Genomic DNA, 18,481 nt, shown 5'->3' on the forward strand with positions numbered 1-18,481 from the left:
ATCCTGTCCCTGTTCTACCCATGTCTCCGTAATAGCCACAACATCGAAATCCTAGGTACCAACCCACGCTGCAAGTTCACCTACCTTATTTCGTATACCTCTTGCATTGAAGTATACACACTTCAAGACACTTTCCTGTTTACAGGCACCCTCCTTTGAGATTGATGCCATGTTCCTAACCTCCCTACACTCCAGGTCCTGCACCCTAAAGCTACAGTCTAGGTTCCCATGAAGCCTTTTAATTGTTGAAGGAGAAAAGGTGAAAGAATGGTTTGGAGGTGCTGGTGTTGGATTGGGTATACAAAGTTAAAAATCATAACACCTGGTTATAGTCCAACAGGTTTATTTGGAAGCACTAGCATGATCTTATACTCCACAACCACGTGATGTATAACACAACAGAGTGCTTCCAAATAAACCTGTTGGACTATAACCTGGTGTTGTGCGATTTTTTAACCAAAGAATGGAGATGAAATTGCTGAAGGGAACAAATGCTGTTATGGATTGGAGAAGGCAAGAAAAGAAATGTACAGAGAACTAGAGTCAGAATAATATGCACAGGAATGAGAAGCTTGCAGTTAATCTAATCTAATAGTATGAAGCCATAGAAAAACATGGAGTCAGCAATGTAAATTAAATTCGACTGGGATAAGGAAGTCAATGGCAGTCAGCAACCTTGAAGGCAGTGGGTAAATGTGTTCAGTTTGGTGCACAATATTGTATGCAAAGCTTTGGATGAATTGGAAGTTACAGAGGGAGGATGATGTCAGAGAATATGTAGGAGAAGCCAAGTGTAATTAAACAGTCTCACCAACAACGCTGAAAATGTTGAATTATTTAAAATCAGGTTCAGCCACACAAAAACAATTTAATTCAACTGGATGACTCAGAGCTGTGAGGTTTAATCAGTCAAACCAAACTGGTTCTAAACAATACCAGTTTGAGATAATATGAACGAAATAAGATAATACTAAGATGAAATGGGCAAAGTATATCTATTAAAAAAAATAAACACCTTAAAAGCATCTCCCACTAATTTTAACAAGGTACTTTGGGAAAACTTGGGCAGATCAGAGTTAACAAGTACCACTGTTATTAATAATTACTCCTAAATCAAGCTGATGGCATCCAAGTACTGTGGATTTTCTGAATGCAGATGACAGCTACACTTACAAAGCTGTTTCTGCAATACCTTCAGTAGATGTTTTCAAATCAACCTATCATGTCACATCTCTGGAGCAAGTAGGACTTGAACCTAGCCTTCTAGCTCAGAGATAGAGACACTACCACTGTGCACAAGAGCCCTCTTCAATATGGGTATCTTCAGTCCAATCTATTAAGGACTACGTTGTTGATTCAGTACCTAACAATTAGAACATGCCAGTATCACTCCAAGGAAAAGGAGAGTGATTTAACGACACTGTTGCTATCCCTTTCTACTGTGGTGCTGGACAGATATTTGCACAAGTGGATCTGAGGCTTTCAATGTAGTAATTACTCCACAGCTGGTGCCTGAAAGAGGAACTGAATCCTCTAGTCGATACTTGCAAATCACAAGTAGATGGCATGGTTTACAGTGAACAAACATATCCAATGTATTATCAATTCTTTACAGAAATAAAAATAAAAGCATTTCACTTGTATTGTTTTACTGTTCATGACAAACTTATTTTGACTGCAGATCATTTAACTGAAGCTAGTCAAATGGATTGCAAGACCACTAAACATTGAATTAAATATGTTTCTAAATTGCAATATAGCTTCAGATCCAGTATATTTTTCGGCAAAGAACATGGGCTTCCATCTTTATAGTGTCATCTGCAGCTTGACCATATCTCAGCCAACCTCCTGCTGAAATTCTCATTCCAGCCAACAGGAAAACTGTCCCAAAGCCTCCTGGTTTACCACAACTCCATTGTCTTCATCAATCTGACATCCCCTGTAAATGCTCGGTCATCCAAACTTAGTTCAGGCAGGAGATAGACAATTAAATACTACTTGGTACAAATTCCATCTTCACTCACTCAAATTGGAAAATAGAATTGATGATTTTGAAAACCTTTCAAACTATATTTTTGTAATGTGACAGCATGACAGAATCTCCGTACCTCTGCGTCAAACCAGTCACCACTGTCATTAGCAATTACTTGCTAATGAGTATGATAGTCCACCTAGGAAATTCAGTTTCACTGGTCATAGACTCGGTGGGTCCTTATGTGTGGCTAAGAAGCCTCATCTTAGAGTCTCATCTTCCACCACAGATTTGGAGGCTCTGTCCAGGTGGTGGAATTGGTCCATGATCTTGAGATTGTTGGAGTTCTTTGTCTGTACTTCCTCCTGCTGATGGGTGTCCTCAAAGGATTTACCCTCCCTCCCCCTTCATACAGAAACTCCCTCCACGTCAGTTTCTTCTGATTAAGGAAGAGGCCATGTACTGCTATGTGGGTTGCATTTCTTGAGGGATGCCTTTGAAGTCGTTTTATTTGAGTGCCTTCCTTGAGCTGGCCAAAGATGATGTGCTGTGGAACTCAGGAATCCTAAACACATCCATCCACCGTATAATTGGAAATCATGCCTTAAACCACCTAGGCCAGCGACCCTTCCTAAAGCTTCTCCAACTCAATAAACACACCTCTGACCAATTCTTTTTGTAACCCACCTTCTCATCTCTCTCTTCCACTCAATGTCTGTATAAGATTGGTGATATTTTTGCAAAGTATCCCGCACTAAAGATTTGCAACATATAACTTTCTCTTATTAGTATCATAGCCACACCAGCTCAAAAAAAAAATCAAATATCTCCTTCCGAATAACTTTTTCAAACACAAGCTGCTAACACGTACCGAGTGAGTGTTTATAATTTCTTCAATGGAGATGTAAATAACTGGTTTGCTTAGTGTCACCATGTCAGAGTACTCATCAATATTAAATTTTTCTTCTGGTTCTGGTACATCACAGGCTAACTGGAAAAAATTCCTGTAAGGAGGAGAAAAAAAAAAGCAGTTGGTAAGGAGCCAGAGGATTCACTCACTACACAATGTTCTCATTTGGAATGAACTTTTGCTTGTAAATCAAAATCTTTAAAAGCTATGACAAAATCCAACTGCACTGACAGGATCCCCATTTATTGCAGCAGGTCGGGCAGCATTTTCAGGTACAGTTCAGAAGGAGGGTCACTGGACCCGAAACATTAACTTGGCTTTCTCTCCACTGATGCTGCCAGGCCTGCTGAGTTTCTCTTGCAATTTCTAATTTTGTTTGCGATTTCCAGCATCCTGTTTCTTCCCCCCAACCTTCCCCCCCCCCCTCCCCATTTATCCCAGTTCGGCACAGCTGTATTTCAGACTTGTACCATGCATCCCATATCCAATAGTTACTTAACAGGGGATAAGAAAGGCATTTCCTAAAATCCTATAAAGGATGATAGAAACCTCCTGTAGTGCAGTGTCAAATTCTGACTAAGTCTGCAGTAAAAAAAGGAAACTGCAAACATACATACAACACATTGTCAGGTCACTGGCAGCAACCACAAATGTTTCACAATTCAAAAATATTTTAGCGACTGGTTAAAAGAATTTTAGCCTGAAATTTTACAATGGCATAGAGCTTCTCTGTTATTGAGAATTCAGCAAGAGGCCAATGTCTAAACCTGTTTCCAAACACTATCCTTGCAGGGTGAGAGTTGTAAATAGCAACAAGTAGATTGGAGATAAGTTCCAAATGGCTCAGAGAGATAGTTGTCAATATAAAACGATTTGAAGGTGTTAGTGTTGGACTGAAGTCACATGAAAACAGATTATAGTCCAATAGGTTTATTTGAAATCACAAGCTTCTTCAACATTTGATGAAGGAGCAGCGTTCTGAAAGCTTGTGATTTCAAATAAATATAAAATAGCAGGTGCAAACTTTGCTGAGTGCTTTGGTTGTCTCCAGAGACATGACATTGGACGTGTTCCATGACACCCTTAGAGGAGTTTAGGTGTCTGTTTGGAGAGGTAAAGTGCCCTTTGGGGTGCTAAACATAGACATGAATATTCATGAACTGCGCAGAAATTCCGTGGAAATGTCAACAACAGAAATCAAAGCATTTTAAACTCCAGGAAGTTAAATATTTGAAAAAAGGCTGAGTATAGCGTTTAACATAAAAATCATTACTTGTTATTTCATTGTCTGTTGGTATAGGCCTGAAGATTGCCATCACTACAATAGTGCTATATGACTGATTTCACAATTTTAATCATCACAACGGGGTGTTTTGCAATTTCACAGTTTGACTGATTTTTTAGAGGCTCTTTGAAGAGGGACTATGGCCTGATTCCAATAAAACCTCACTTTGCAACAACAGAATGAGAATAAAATCTCGGTTACTCCTTCCCAGATTAGTTTTGCAAAACCATGAATTGCTCTGATTGAGTGCTCCCAACCTTAGCATGAAAATTTAGGCCAACAACAACTGTTATAAAAAACGTCAGAACTCAAGTTTTGCACATATAGCAAGAACAAGGACAAAGCAGCCCACTTGACTGGTACCCCAGCCACCATCTTCAACATTCACTTCCTTCACCACAGATGCAGAGTGTACCATCTACAATCTGCACTGCAGTAACTCACCAAGGCTCTTCCACAGCAACGTCTGAACCTGAGACCACTACCACCTAGAAACTCAAACAGCAGCAGATACATGGAAGCACAACCAACCTGTCTGCAAGTATATCACTGTTGTTCAAAGTTGCTGGATCAGAGACCTGAAACTCCTTTCCAAAAAGCAACAATTCAAGGCGGCAGTTCAGCGCCATCTCCTTCAGGGCAACTAGGTATAAGTGATAAATGCTGACTTGGCCAAAGACATCTCCATCCCATGAACGGATTCAGAATCCGTACACATTTAGGAAGAGAGACGATTGAAAGCTGTTTCAAAAAGATGAATTTTAAGGAGGCTTTAAAAAAAACTGTCAAGTGGGAAACACAGAGGTGTAGGGAGTGAATTCCAAGGGATGTGAAGGCTCTGCCACTAATGGTGATGCAGGGGAGGTGTCAAGTGGAAAGTGTGCCCAAGTCAAAGCATCAAATATTGCATGCATGAGAAGGAAGATGGAGATGATTTTAGAGATGGAATCAGATGTGCAATTTGAAGAGGACAGTGGGAACCAGGATTAGAGAGTGATTGTCAGATGATAGGAGTGCAGAGTTTAGGACATTAAAGTTAAAGGATGGAAGGCTGTTAAGGAATATGTTGATGAAATAGACTCTAGTTGTGATGCAGCAGCAGGAGAGAATGGCAGGAATGGAGGAGTACCAGGTCACGGCTGGGGAAGTTAGAAGTCTTGGAATAGATAGAACATGAGGATTAAAGTGCTTCTCTGAGAGAAGCAGAAGCCCAAGGTTTCACATAGCCTTGTTCAGACTACGCATATAGGTAGGGAAGGTGACAGGATAATAAGTGACAGCGTTTTGTGATTGGATAGAGCCAAATAAACACTTCTACTGAGAGATGGGTTTGAGAACAATTACCATAGGAAAAGTACAACATCCACGTTACCACATCTGGCATGCACACAGCTGCTTTTCTGACTTTGAGTCTAATAATTTTCACAGATGTTCTTTATCCATTGTCCAACAAAAACTTTTTAAATAACTGTGAGTCAGAGAATGAAACATAAAAAGCAGCTTCTTTTTCCATGAATCGTATTTAACACTAGTGTATTGTGACCACATTACCACCGCCATATAAGAAAATGTGCCACTGGAGAACAAAACAAAAATGAAATCTGGTTCACATCTTAACTCATACCTCAATTTATTCAGTTAAAAATCACACAACACCAGGTTATAGTCCAACAGGTTTAATTCGAAGCACACTAGCTTTCGGAGCGACGCTCCTTCATCAGGTGATTGTGGAGGGCTCGATCGTAACACAGAATTTATAGCAAAAATTTGCAGTGTGATGTACATCATACTGGAAAAAAGATTCTGACCGTCAGGAGTATTCAATCTAATTCCTGTGTAAATTTGGGACCACGTGGTTCTGTTTGCTTCCTGCACCATGAAAACAATCCCATAACATTGCAGTAGTGATTTTATTTAAGTGTGACTTACTGCCTAGCAATTTTACAAGTAGTTTCATTGTGATATAATTCATTCTGAAGCTGAAGTCTTAAATCTGAAGAAGGGAAACAATGGAGGTGTCAGAGACAAGTTAACGATGGTGGATTTGGAAAGTACACAAAGTATTTGACTGTTAACATGTAATGAGTAGTATTTCAAGTAAGACTACATAATCAATAATAAATAAACATTGCCTAAAGACCTAGATAGATGAATCACTACAAGTTAAATACTATATTTGAAAAGGATGTGGTTTGTAAGGATGCCTGAAAAGGTGGCAAACCAGAGGACTGGGAGCAATTTAGAACACAGCAAAGTACTATCAAGTTACTGGTAAACAAAGGAAAGAGAATTCAGATGGAATCTAACGAGCAAAGGTTGGACTGTAAAAGATTCTTCAGATATATGAAACAGAAAAAGACTAACAAGGGGAAATGTGGCTCCATTGCAACTAGATATAGGAGAGTTTCTCATATAGAACACAGAAATTGAAGACAAAAACTAAACACAAGTTTGCATCTCTCTTTACTGAGGAAGGAACCAAAAACATCTATGAAAGGACTTGAGAAGCTGAGGAACTGAAAATGTAAGTACCTGTAAAGAGTTGTTCTTGACAAGTAATCTAGATTGAAGGTTAATAAATCCCTTAGAGTAGATAAGCTGCACCCCGGTGAAGGTGGTGAGTATAGAGACAATAAGATGGGGTCGTGGTTTTTTATTCAAAATTCTGTAAATCCAATAAAGTTTTGCCCACAATGGACAGTAGCAACTTTAATCCTAATGTTTAAGGAGGAGAAAGGCATAATGGAAAACTATTTGTTTGATATCAGTAGAAGGGAAAGAGAATCTATTACAAAGGATGTGATAATTGAACACATGTAAAAGAATTGCAGAATTGGGCAGAGTCAGCAGGAACTATAAAAAGGAAATCACGATCAACAAACCTGTGGACTGGAAGATGTTACTTTCAGCATAGATGTGGCAGAACCAGTGGAAGTCGTGCATTTGTATTTACGAAGGAATTTGATAGGATTCCATTGGAGTTTAGTAAGCAAAATTAGGGTGCACAAGATTGGTGGCAACATTCAAATATGGATTGAACAGTCAACAGACAGAAAGCGAGGAGTAGAATAAACAAATCAATGCCTGGAAAGCAGGCTGCTCCTAGTGGGGCACTATAAGGAACAGTATTCTGCCCATATCTGCCCACAAGTTATGTAAGTGATTTTGTAACAATAATATGGCTTTAAGTGATGTATTTTTGTCCTGGTTGTTTTTTTATGAAGAAAGGTTGAGACAGAGGTGTCTAGTCGTCTGCTCAAAGGTAATAAAATAAATAGCTTGAGATGCTTGGTTTTTTTTCAAAAAAGGTGGTACAGGAGTTGGGAGGTCATGTTGCGGCTGAACAGGACATTGGTTAGGCCACTGTTGGAACGTTGCATGCAGTTCTGGTCTCCTTCCTATCGGAAAGATGTTGTGAAACTTGAAAGGGTTCAGAAAAGATTTACAAGGATGTTGCCAGGGTTGGAGGATCTGAGCTACAGGGAGAGGCTGAACAGGCTGGGGCTGTTTTCCTTGGAGCGTCAGAAGCTGAGGGGTGACCTTACAGAGATTTACAAAATTATGAGGGACATGGAAGGTGGGACTAGATTGGGTTGGGATATCTGGTCGGCATGGACGGATTGGACCAAAGGGTCTGTTTTCATGCTGTACATCTCTATGACTATGACTCTACAATAGAAGCAGCCTGAATGGGTGGGGGCAAGCTCTCAGAACCAGAATTTTTAGTTTCAACTTTCGATATTTGACAGTTGCCGAAGTCTTGAAGCTGGATGTGGAAGCTTTTATTCCTCTGTTTATTACAGCTTAAAGCTGGAATTCTCTTCCTGCTGCTCGAATTGTATGTGAGACAATCTATTTTATTGAATTTGCCTTTGCCAAAAGTGTGTTTTTTGGATGTTACTTTACTTGAACAGTTAATTAGTAGTTCATTATTTTGTTAAGCATTTCAATAGAGTTAGAGTTAAGCCAATTATTTTAGCTTGTCTGTATTTTTACACTACAAACAAAACAAAGTTTATTTCACATAAAATTGAATAGTTTGACCAATTGAATCGCATCTGGAATGTAACACCTTACAGTTACTTTCAAAACAAGAAACAGTCAGGGTCTAGACTATCCGCTTAATATATTTAGATGCTGGATGGTCTGGTCCAAAACAAATTGGGGGCAATTTTTGGGATCAAAATCTCTAAGTCTGGCTTAAGAATAATGGACTCAAAGACAGCGAATGGTGAGTGTTGGTGATATTTATTTTGGGTGTTGCATCTGGTTGGTTTAAACAGTGCCTTGTGTAATGATGGCTCTTTTAGTTGCGAAGAATTTCCTTAGTGGGTGGAAGAAGCCACTCTGGGAGTTTTACAGGAAGTCAGCAAGGTTAAGCTTTTGGAATTGGCAACCAAGCTAGGGTTTGGGTTTCCTCTGTCTGTTGAAACATTGCTGCAATAGTTCAACATTCATGATTGCCAGAAATGCCATTGGAATCTTTGGAAATGGCTAAAAATTCAATTGTAAATGAAGCAGTTTGAACATGAAAAGAAAATGAAAGCGTTTGAATTACGATTTAAAGTAGAAGAAATGCAGAAAGAGAGAATAGCTCGAGCAGAAGAAAAAGGTAAAGGAAAGGAAGGCCCTTGCAGAAGAAAGGGAGAAATTGAGTGTTTTTGAACTTTGGAGCTTGGAACGAAAACACAAAGTGAATTAAAATGGAGGAAGTAGAGGTGAAAGGTAGTGAGGAGGACAGTAATAGCGAGTTTTAGCTCAGCTGGAGGTTCTGGATGTAGGTTTGCTTGCTGAGCTGAGCTCTGATGGAGGCTCACTGAAGATGTTACCTAGTATGGTGACAAAATGTCTGAAAACAAACCTTCCAGACCAGCGAGCAAACCTACATCCAGAGGACAGTAATGGAGAGCAACCCTGTTGTTGCCAAAAGCTGAGTGGAGATGTGTTTAATTATATCCAAATGCTGCTAAAGCTTGATGAGAATGTGCAAGCCTTTTACACTTCATTTGAGAAAGTGGTTAAGTAAATGAAATGGCCAGTGACCATGTAGGTATTGTTGATTCAAACAAAGTTGGTATGTAGAATTAGTGAAGTTTTTGCATTACTATCAAAAGGAGATATCTGAGGAGTACGATGAAGTGAAAAAAAAGCCATCTTCAGTGCATATCAGCTAATATTAGAAGCTGACAGACAATGCTTTAGGAATCTAAGGAGGGAATCTAGTCAAACGCACATTGGGTTTGAAAGGATCATAGTAAATTTTGATAGAGTGGATAAGGATATTGAAAACTGATCAAACATATAACACGCTTAGAGAGACAATTACTTTGAAGGAGTTCAAAAGTTAATTTGATAAAGTAGTGAGAACTCACAGGGAAGAGCAGAGAGTTAAGATTGCAAGATTAGAAGCTGAAATGGCAGATTTGGAGTTGGTTCATAAATCAAAGTTTGTTTTCTGACATCAATTTCGATCTGTGATGGATAAAATTGTGGAAAAGAGAAATCCTCAGGCGGTAAGGGAAAAGGAAAAACAAAAACAAACTGCTGGAAAAGCTCAGCAGGTCTGGCAGCTGTGGAGAGAAACCTGAATTAATGCTTCAGGTTGAGTGACCCTTCCTCAAAACTCATGAGGGGGGGGGATAAAAAGAGAAATAAAAAAGCTCAGGTGTTTTTACACCTGTAAAGTAGGCCAAATGAAGTCACAATGTTGGTGCTTTTTAGAAAAAAAAGAACGGGGAAGACAGATGTGGGAAAACAGGATACACCAGTGAATTTTGTTGTAGGAAAGCGCAGTGGAAACTGAAAAGCTGCACCAGAACCTACAACCTGATCAGGAGTTGGTTGAGAGGAAAGTGCCAGATCGCTCTGAAGAATTTACTTGCGTGGGGAAGCTTTACTAATGCGATACATGGACAAGTCAATCTTTGATGGCGAAAGATTGGAAGATTATGTAATTCAGGTGGAGTATCACCAGAAAAAGTATAATATGTGGAATTCATGGTGAAAAGAGCACAAAGTGAGGTTGGACAGCCTGGTGAAAAGTTACAAAATGGTGGGAGGAGTCAATAGACAATAGGTGCAGGAGTAGGCCATTCTGCCCTTCGAGCCTGCACCACCATTCAATATGATTATGGCTGATCATCCTTAATCAGTATCCTGTTCCTGCCTTATCTCCATAACCCTTGATTCCACTATCCTTGAGAGCTCTATCCAACTCTTTCTTAAATGAATCCAGAGACTGGGCCTCCACTTCCCTCTGGGGCAGAGCATTCCACACAGCCACCACTCTCTGGGTGAAGAAGTTTCTCCTCATCTCTGTCCTAAATGGTCTGCCCCGTATTTTTAAGCTGTGTCCAATGGTTCGGCACTCACCCATCAGCGGAAACATGTTTCCCGCCTCCAGAGTGTCAAATCCTTTAATAATCTTATATGTCTCAATCATATCCCCTCAAGGGTATATAAGCCCAGTCGCTCCAGTCTTTCAGTGTAATCCCGCCATTCCAGGAATTGACCTCATGAACCTACGCTGCACTCCCTCAATAGCCAGAATGTCTTTTCTCAAATTGGGAGACCAGAACTGCACACAGTACTCCAGGTGTGGTCTCACCAGGGCCCTGTACAGCTGCAGAAGCACCTCTTTGCTTCTATACTCAATTCCTCTTGTTATGAAGGAGAAAGTGAGGTCTGCAGATGCTGGAGATCAGAGCTGAAAATGTGTTGCTGGAAAAGGGCAGCAGGTCAGGCAGCATCCAGGGAACAGGAGAATCGTCCCAGTACTGATCCCTGCGGTACCCCACTGGTCCCTGCCTGCCACTCCGAAATGGTGCCGTTTATCACTACTCTTTGTTTCCTATCAGCCAACCAACTTTCAATCCAAGTTAGTACTTTGCCCCCAATACCATGCGCCCTAATTTTGCTCACTAACCTCCTCTGTGGGACTTTATCAAAAGCTTTCTGAAAGTCCAGGTACACTACATCTACTGGATCTCCCTCGTCCATCTTCAGAGTTACATCCTCAAAAAATTCCAGAAGATTAGTCAAGCATGATTTCCCCCTTCATAAATCCATGCTGACTCTGACTTATCCTGTTACTACTATCCAGATGTGTCGTAATTTCATCCTTTATAATAGACTCCAGCATCTTTCCCTACATTTACCCCGACTAATGCACTTAACACAATGGGCAATTTAGTATGGCCAATTCGTCTGACCTGCATATCTTTGGATGGTGGGAGGAAACCGGAGCACCTAGGGGAAACCCACCCAGACACTAGGAGTTTGTGCAAACTCCATATAGACAGTTGCCTGAGGCGGGAATCAAACCCAGGTCCATGGCACCGTGAGGCAGCAGTGCTAATCACTGAGCTATCATACCGCCTCAAAATTACTACTGGAAACGGACTTTCTCCCACAACATTGTAAGCTTCTGGAAGAATACAGGGTCTTCAAAGATATTTGAACAAACAACTATGATTCAAATACACAAAAAGGTTTGCTTCAATTCTTTTGTCAATTCCCTGGAGAGTTCTGAACATGATTCGGGCATGACTTGAAACATTAACTATTTCTCTCTTCAAAGATGCAGTCCTGATTATTTCTGGTGCTTCGTTTCACTCTGCATTATTTAACTCCTAGCTTATTCCCTGTCAACCACATGACTGGTACTTATTTGTGATCATACCAGCTTGAAACTTTCATAGCCTTATAGAATGTTGTGCTGTAAAATCCCTTAAAATTATTTAAAGGTTTTGACCAGATTTGAATACTGGTCATATCTTGGTTTGTCAAAACTTTGCAGAGTTCAAGAACGAACAGGAAACAGAGGTAACCTTATACAAGGTTAAATTGGCAACTTCTGAAACAACAATGTTTGCCTTTCAAAAGATTTAGTCTTCTAAAATTATAGAATTCTAAAATAAAAATGCTGCTTTGACCAGATTTTCTCACTAGCTTTGGAAGAATTTGGTAGCAAAAACAAGTGTCTAACATTAAGTTGGCAAACTCACCCAAATAATCAAGTTGCAAAATGAAGTCATACAACTGAGCTTAAAGTTCTAAACAGTTGACCTGAATTTAGGCATAAAGCATGACTAATAACCAAGGCCTCTCCAAAAATAAAGTGCAGAGATCAATAAATGTTCAGAAAGACTTTCTTCATGGGAATAGAGAGTTAGAGCGGAATCCACATTATTGCAAATTGAATACATTTTGAGGAAGGATTGGGTTTGTCAGAACACATACCCATTTTCATGTTAAATATTCTGTTCTCTGAGAAAGCAAACTGAATGCCTTAGGTCAGGCTCATTTTCCCTACTTGCTTATTTGCCAGGTATCAATGCTATTTACACTTCAGGTCTGTCAGCCATTTATCAATATGAACAAAATGAGCTATATTTTACTGCAAACGATAGTAAGGACTTCTGGAAGTTTTAATCTGAAAAGAAATTATCTTTGGCAGTGTGGTCCTATACTTGAATTCTTCTAAACACAGTCCAAGGCTTTGCCTCCATTCTTTCTTTCACCGAACATATTTACTTATCAAAGCTACTGGCTATTCAAATTACGCTAATTATCCAGTAAGGGACGGCAGGCAGCGTGAGATGGCAGCAGTGAGACAGAAACCAAGTGAGTTGCTGACTGAATTAAATTTCCAATAGGTTGTCAAAGTAGAAATTCAGTGCAAGGGGGGGCAGTGTTTTAACGAAGTTTTAGCACAAGTAGTAATGGATTTGGAGGTGCCGGTGTTGGACTGGAGTGCACAAAGTTAAAAATCAAACACCACCACATTATAGTCCAACATGTTTATTTGAAAGCACTAGTTTTTGAAACGCTGCTGTTTCATCAGGTGGTTGTGGAGCAGAATCATCAGACACAGAATTTATAGCAACAGGATTGCAGTGTCATGGAGTGTAATATGAAACAAATTTAGCTTTTTAATCTACCCTTCATTGTCCAGTACTTCCCGGGAACTGGAAAACTACGCCATATTCTTCGCAGCCTGCAACACATTCTCAATGAGGGTGATAACCTCACCAAGACCTTCTCCACGCCTCCTCCTCTTGCCTTTAAACAACCACAAACCTCAAATAGATCTTTGTTTGCAGCAAACTGTCTCGCCTTCAGGCACTGTCATGGCAGACGCTGCAAGATGTGTCAGAGTGTCAGCATGGATACCGCCATTACATGTGGGGACACCACCTACCATGTACGTGGCAGGTACTCATGTGACCCGGCCAACATTGTCTAATTCATATGCTGAGGCTGCGGCAACAGACAAACGGACACCGCACAACAATCAACAGACAGGAGTGTTCCCTCCAAGTCAGAGAACAGTTCAGTGGTCAGGGATATTCAGCCTTGGACCTTTGGGTGATCATCCTCTGAGGCAGACTTCGGGACAGGCAACAATGCAAAGTGGCCGAGCAGTGGCTGATAGCTAAGTTCTGTAACCATGGGGATGGCTCAACCGGGATTTGGAGTTCATGTCACACTGCAGGTGACCCCATTGCACTACATACACTCTAACACACAAGCACACTCGTACAGACCCACGCAAACCCTCTCTCTCACATATACACCCCTCCACACTCCCACCCTCTCAGACTCATACCCCATTACACACTCACACATACACACACCGTCTCACAGACACACTCACATGCACACACTCTGTCTTCCCCGCACGTGCGCGCACACACAAATAAGCTTGTGGGGTGAATTTGTACTTGCAAAGTCACATTTTGCTTTGCTCAAAAACTGCATAAATCCATGTAAGATTCTGTAAAACCCACTTTAGAACATTTGGACACTGACAGACTTTAACTTCACACCCTCAATGTGTGGATCTGAGTGGAGACGGCACCTATTGTTAAAGCTATCTTGAGAATGTAACTTTAAAAAGGTTCTGGGATTTACATATGAAGGAACCAAAACTAACATGATCTAAAAGATGAAAGACTTAAGCTAAATTTGTTTAACATTACACTCCATGACACTGCAATCCTGTTGCTATCAATTCTGTGTCTTAGGATTTTTCTTCACAACCACCTGATGAAGCAGCAGCACTCCGAAAGTTAGTGCCTCCAAATAAACCTATTGGACTATAACCTGGTGTTGTGTGATTTTTAACTTTGCAAGAAGTAAACTCTCCAGAGAGGCAAGTATAAGAGAATAAAAGGTGTGGATTGAAAGGTGAAACTGCAATAAGACCAATGACGGAGAGATGTCACAAAGCACAGCCTGACAGGAGTGTGGGAAAAGACAATGATTTGTGAATATTTCTAGTCTTTCAAGGAAAAGTAAGATTTTCAGTTGGTGTTTTGGTCTCCAGAGCTTTTCTCTTCTCTTTACTTAGAAATGACTGCTTAAGCATTAGATGGCTACCAGTGACTTGTTAGTTTCTAAAAACAGTTAAGTCTGTACAATCAAGTGTAAAAAGCAGGGAATCTCAAGTCATTAATTTATGAGTTAAATCAAATATAATAGTGACGAGAGGATGGATGATAGGCTGTTCCTGCAAACCAATGTGCGCCAGACTGAATATATCCATACTACGTCTTTGCAGTTCGAGGAACTTTGGATCAGAGTTTCCTGTACGAATTCAGCAAGACATCCCAGCTCCTGTCCTCAAATCTTCTTGCAATGAATGCCAACATTATATTTGCCTTCTTCACTGCTTGCTGCATTTCTGTGTTTACTTTCAGCGACTGGTGTACAGACACCCAGGTCTCATTTCACTAATCTAATACAGAGTTAACATTTCGAGTCCAGTGACCCTTCAGAATGTTCTGCAATTTCTATTTTACATCCATTGGTTCATCCTCCAACTGGACTAGTTGCATCCTGGAACAATTCCAGTGGATTTGTCAAACATGATTTTCCTTTTGTAAATCCATGTTGATTGTCTGATTCTGGCACTGTTTTCAAGTGCACTGTTATTAAATCTTTTATACTGATAGCTGCTGTCTCATTAGAGAGATGGGTGACTGGTGCAGAACTTAACCAGAGAGTTACCACACGTCAGGAGTGGTTGAGAAGGTGGCACTCTGCATGCTAATCTCAGCCTGTACAGGAATGGATTCCATACTACTGGCATCATTCTGCAAGCTCTTTGTACTCAGGTATAGCAGCCAGAAACAGTTTACTTCTGACCTGTTTTGATAGTTTCCACATGTGTTAGAGCAGTTATAATGATTTTAATTCTTGTATGGGACATTAACAGGCCAAGTAGAGGGATGTACTTTTGGTGTTTCATGTTATTTTGCAAAATTGGAAAAGACACCTCCAGCTACACTGTACATGCTCTTTGGTACTTTGCACACAAATCCATCTCCAGCACCCACTCAATTACAAACTTTCTAACAACTGATGAGTCAGCATGATTACCATGCAAACATGACTTTTAACACTGCAGCCCAGCAGGATTTATTTCTCTTTGACATCCCTTAATGATTTTGAAAGCAAAGGCAATGAGTCATTCTGAAGCACATAGTTTGGACAAGACTGGAGTTTACAGAACCAGCTGCTATAATCCAGGGAAGGCATTTATAAATAACTTGAGTATTTGCAGGTTGGGGTTGGCAGAACACAGCCATGATGTAGCTGCTGCCCAACAACTTGCTGCAAAGTAAATGCAAGGACTGGATCAACTCCATGTCATATCCTCTATTGCAGTCTTTCAGCTAAGTAATCAGAGCAACACGAGCATTACAATTAAATAAAGAGGTGGTGAGATACTGGAGAATTTCAGTAAGAAAAAAAACTCTTGACATCTCTCACTCCATTTTGAGTGCAGTTGCCTTTGTATTACCAGTGACACTGAGGTGACACTGAAATTTCAGAAAGCAATGGAAAACTAGAGTTTGAGTTTGGAATTGCCAATGTAGCAATGGCAAAAGACTTAATTTGAACACCCTTGAAATTAATATATTCAAAGCTATTGATTCTTGTGTTAGAGCAGTTAACCAGCCATACCAAAATTCTTTTTTTCCAGAGCGCTATCCCATCTTGGCTGCTTTTACTTTGTAGTAGAAATGAGATATATTTGTAATCAGTAGCGTAAGCAAGGTGACAAGGGTATGTTTCCAATAAGTAGACACTGCATTTTTCTGATCCTTTTTGCACATTTTCTGAATGAACATACTTACCAACAAATCACAGAAACATCAGACTAATCAATTCAATTGTACCTGAATTACAAGTCACACCCATGTGACACCAGTGCTGCTGAATATTGTTAATTCACCCAAAACTGGTAACGCCAAAGTGTATTTTGTATTGAAACAATAATGAAGATATAGTCATAAAAACAATTCTTCCCTATTTTTGCTAAAGCAGATAAATTTACATGTCAAAATTTTCACCTCAGATTCTATATATTGCAATTTACCTGAATTTCTGATAAGTCTGTGATAAGTAGGCATTCATAGATGACAATTGTGCATTTTCTCCTTCGAACAGTTTATTTGAGGCAGCGTGCTGCAACACTTTTGCCACGGAGCCCAAGTTCCGCCGTTGATCGGGATGGAGCTGACCACCAGCCGTCATATCAATAATATCAAATCCATCAGGAGCAACAATAGCCGGGTTCATGTAGCGATAGTAAAGAAGGTTGCCTACAATCTACAAACATCAATATTAAAATCACTGGGACACAACTTTTAGATAATTATGAAATAAGCAATAAATAGATTGTGGCCTTATCTGAGTCAAGTGTTACTCATCTTCCATCCCTCTACTTGGCCTGTTAATGTCCCATACAAGATTTAAAATCATTATAACTTGTGATGTCCAACACTAGAATGGAAATTCCTATCTATGCTTCCAATTTTGTAAAACCTCAAAAACACTGCTTCGCTTTAGGATCCAGGAGAAGTGTGATTTTTCTGCACTTTAGTCAGTCATAAAGACTGAACTAGGCCTGGAGAGATATCTGGCTAGAACATTATTTCACAAAATATGATGATGAATAAGAAAGTGAACATTGACATATTTGAAATACATTAACAGATGTAGGACCAAAGCTACAATGGTTTGTAAAACGATGAGGATTAGCAACACAAGTATTTCAGGGGTATTAGTCTTCAGATACGGTAGTTGTATTTACACATCGAAAGAAACTGCAGTGTTTTAAATGATAAGTATGGGTTTTGAACTCATTCCCTCAAATTTTACAAAAAAAAAATCAAAATGTCTCCCCTCTAGATTTTTGGGTAAACTCTGGAGAACTGAGGTATTAAACTTTCAAGACTGGATTTGTAATTTCCAGTTTCAAAGTTCAGTCCTCATATGGTACTGTGCAAGAAATCGGTTTGGCTGCACTGAACCATAAACATACCTTCGAGGTTACTAGGAGTCACCTGATGGCATATGTGAGCATATGTATGATGTGAGCACACATTATCAACCTTCAAAATGAATATTTCAGTAAACATTTTGACTCTCACAAAAAGCCAGGAGCAGGATTAGATCCATGGAGAATGTCAGAGATCAGTATTTACTCATTCTTGTAAAGGGCAAGCTTAGGTTTATAACTAGGGGACACAGTTTCCAAAAGGTCACACCACTAAGTCATATCAGCAAAGAGAAAAAAAATTAGTTGAAATGTCTTAGAATTTAGGAACTAACCTAGTTGGAAGAAACTTAACTAAGCTGGAAAACATGATGATGGATTTGACAAGCTGACTGTCATTCACAGCTGGTTGTATCGACAGTATAGACACCTCCCTGATACTTTGAGATGAACTAAACTTTATAATGTATTAAACAAAATATGAATAGCAATCTTTAGGATAGTAAACGATTATACCCTTCAGTGCACCAGTCAAAATAATGAAAAAAGCCTCTCAGAGACAAAACCTTTTGAGAAGCAGTCAAATTTGGAGTGTTAATAAAGAAAATTATTTTCAAATATACGAGCAACTAATATCCTAAAGTTGCCTTTTATTGCAGTTTTGTTATGATTGCATAGAATTAGACACATTGCATGGTAGTCCAAAAACGCAATACCCTGTTCTTATACAGGATTACAGAAGAAATTTACAAAACTAACACCAGAACTAAAGGGTTAAAGTCACACTAGTTGGGACTTTCCTTTTCCTCTCTCATTAGGTCATTCTCCAACTGCTGAGCTCAAAATTACGAAAGGATTTGACAGAATAGAAACTATCTTGTCAACATGTGGGAGAATGCGAATCTAATGGTTATAAATGTAAGAATCACAGACACCAATAAATTCTGTGTTGTGAATTCGATGTTACAAACACAAAGGAATTTTAACAAGATTTCATCAGGGATGCTTCATTTTATAGGATAT

The 18,481-nt window shown here is 39.6% G+C and overlaps 1 protein-coding gene across 1 annotated transcript in view; it reads right to left on the bottom strand.

The window, feature by feature from the left end:
• Positions 1-18,481, bottom strand: part of iqgap2 (IQ motif containing GTPase activating protein 2) — a 351,441-nt gene that overhangs the window by 79,485 nt on the left and 253,475 nt on the right. The window contains exons 28-30 of the mRNA XM_043702704.1: positions 17,168-17,189; positions 16,556-16,788; positions 2,844-2,976 (exon numbers count right to left, since the gene is read on the bottom strand). Of these exons, the coding sequence (XP_043558639.1) occupies positions 2,844-2,976; positions 16,556-16,788; positions 17,168-17,189 (388 nt within the window). The remainder of the gene's footprint in view (positions 1-2,843; positions 2,977-16,555; positions 16,789-17,167; positions 17,190-18,481) is intronic.

The sequence above is a fragment of the Chiloscyllium plagiosum genome, chromosome 2 (assembly GCF_004010195.1).
Source record: "Chiloscyllium plagiosum isolate BGI_BamShark_2017 chromosome 2, ASM401019v2, whole genome shotgun sequence".
Lineage (NCBI taxonomy): Eukaryota > Metazoa > Chordata > Chondrichthyes > Orectolobiformes > Hemiscylliidae > Chiloscyllium > Chiloscyllium plagiosum.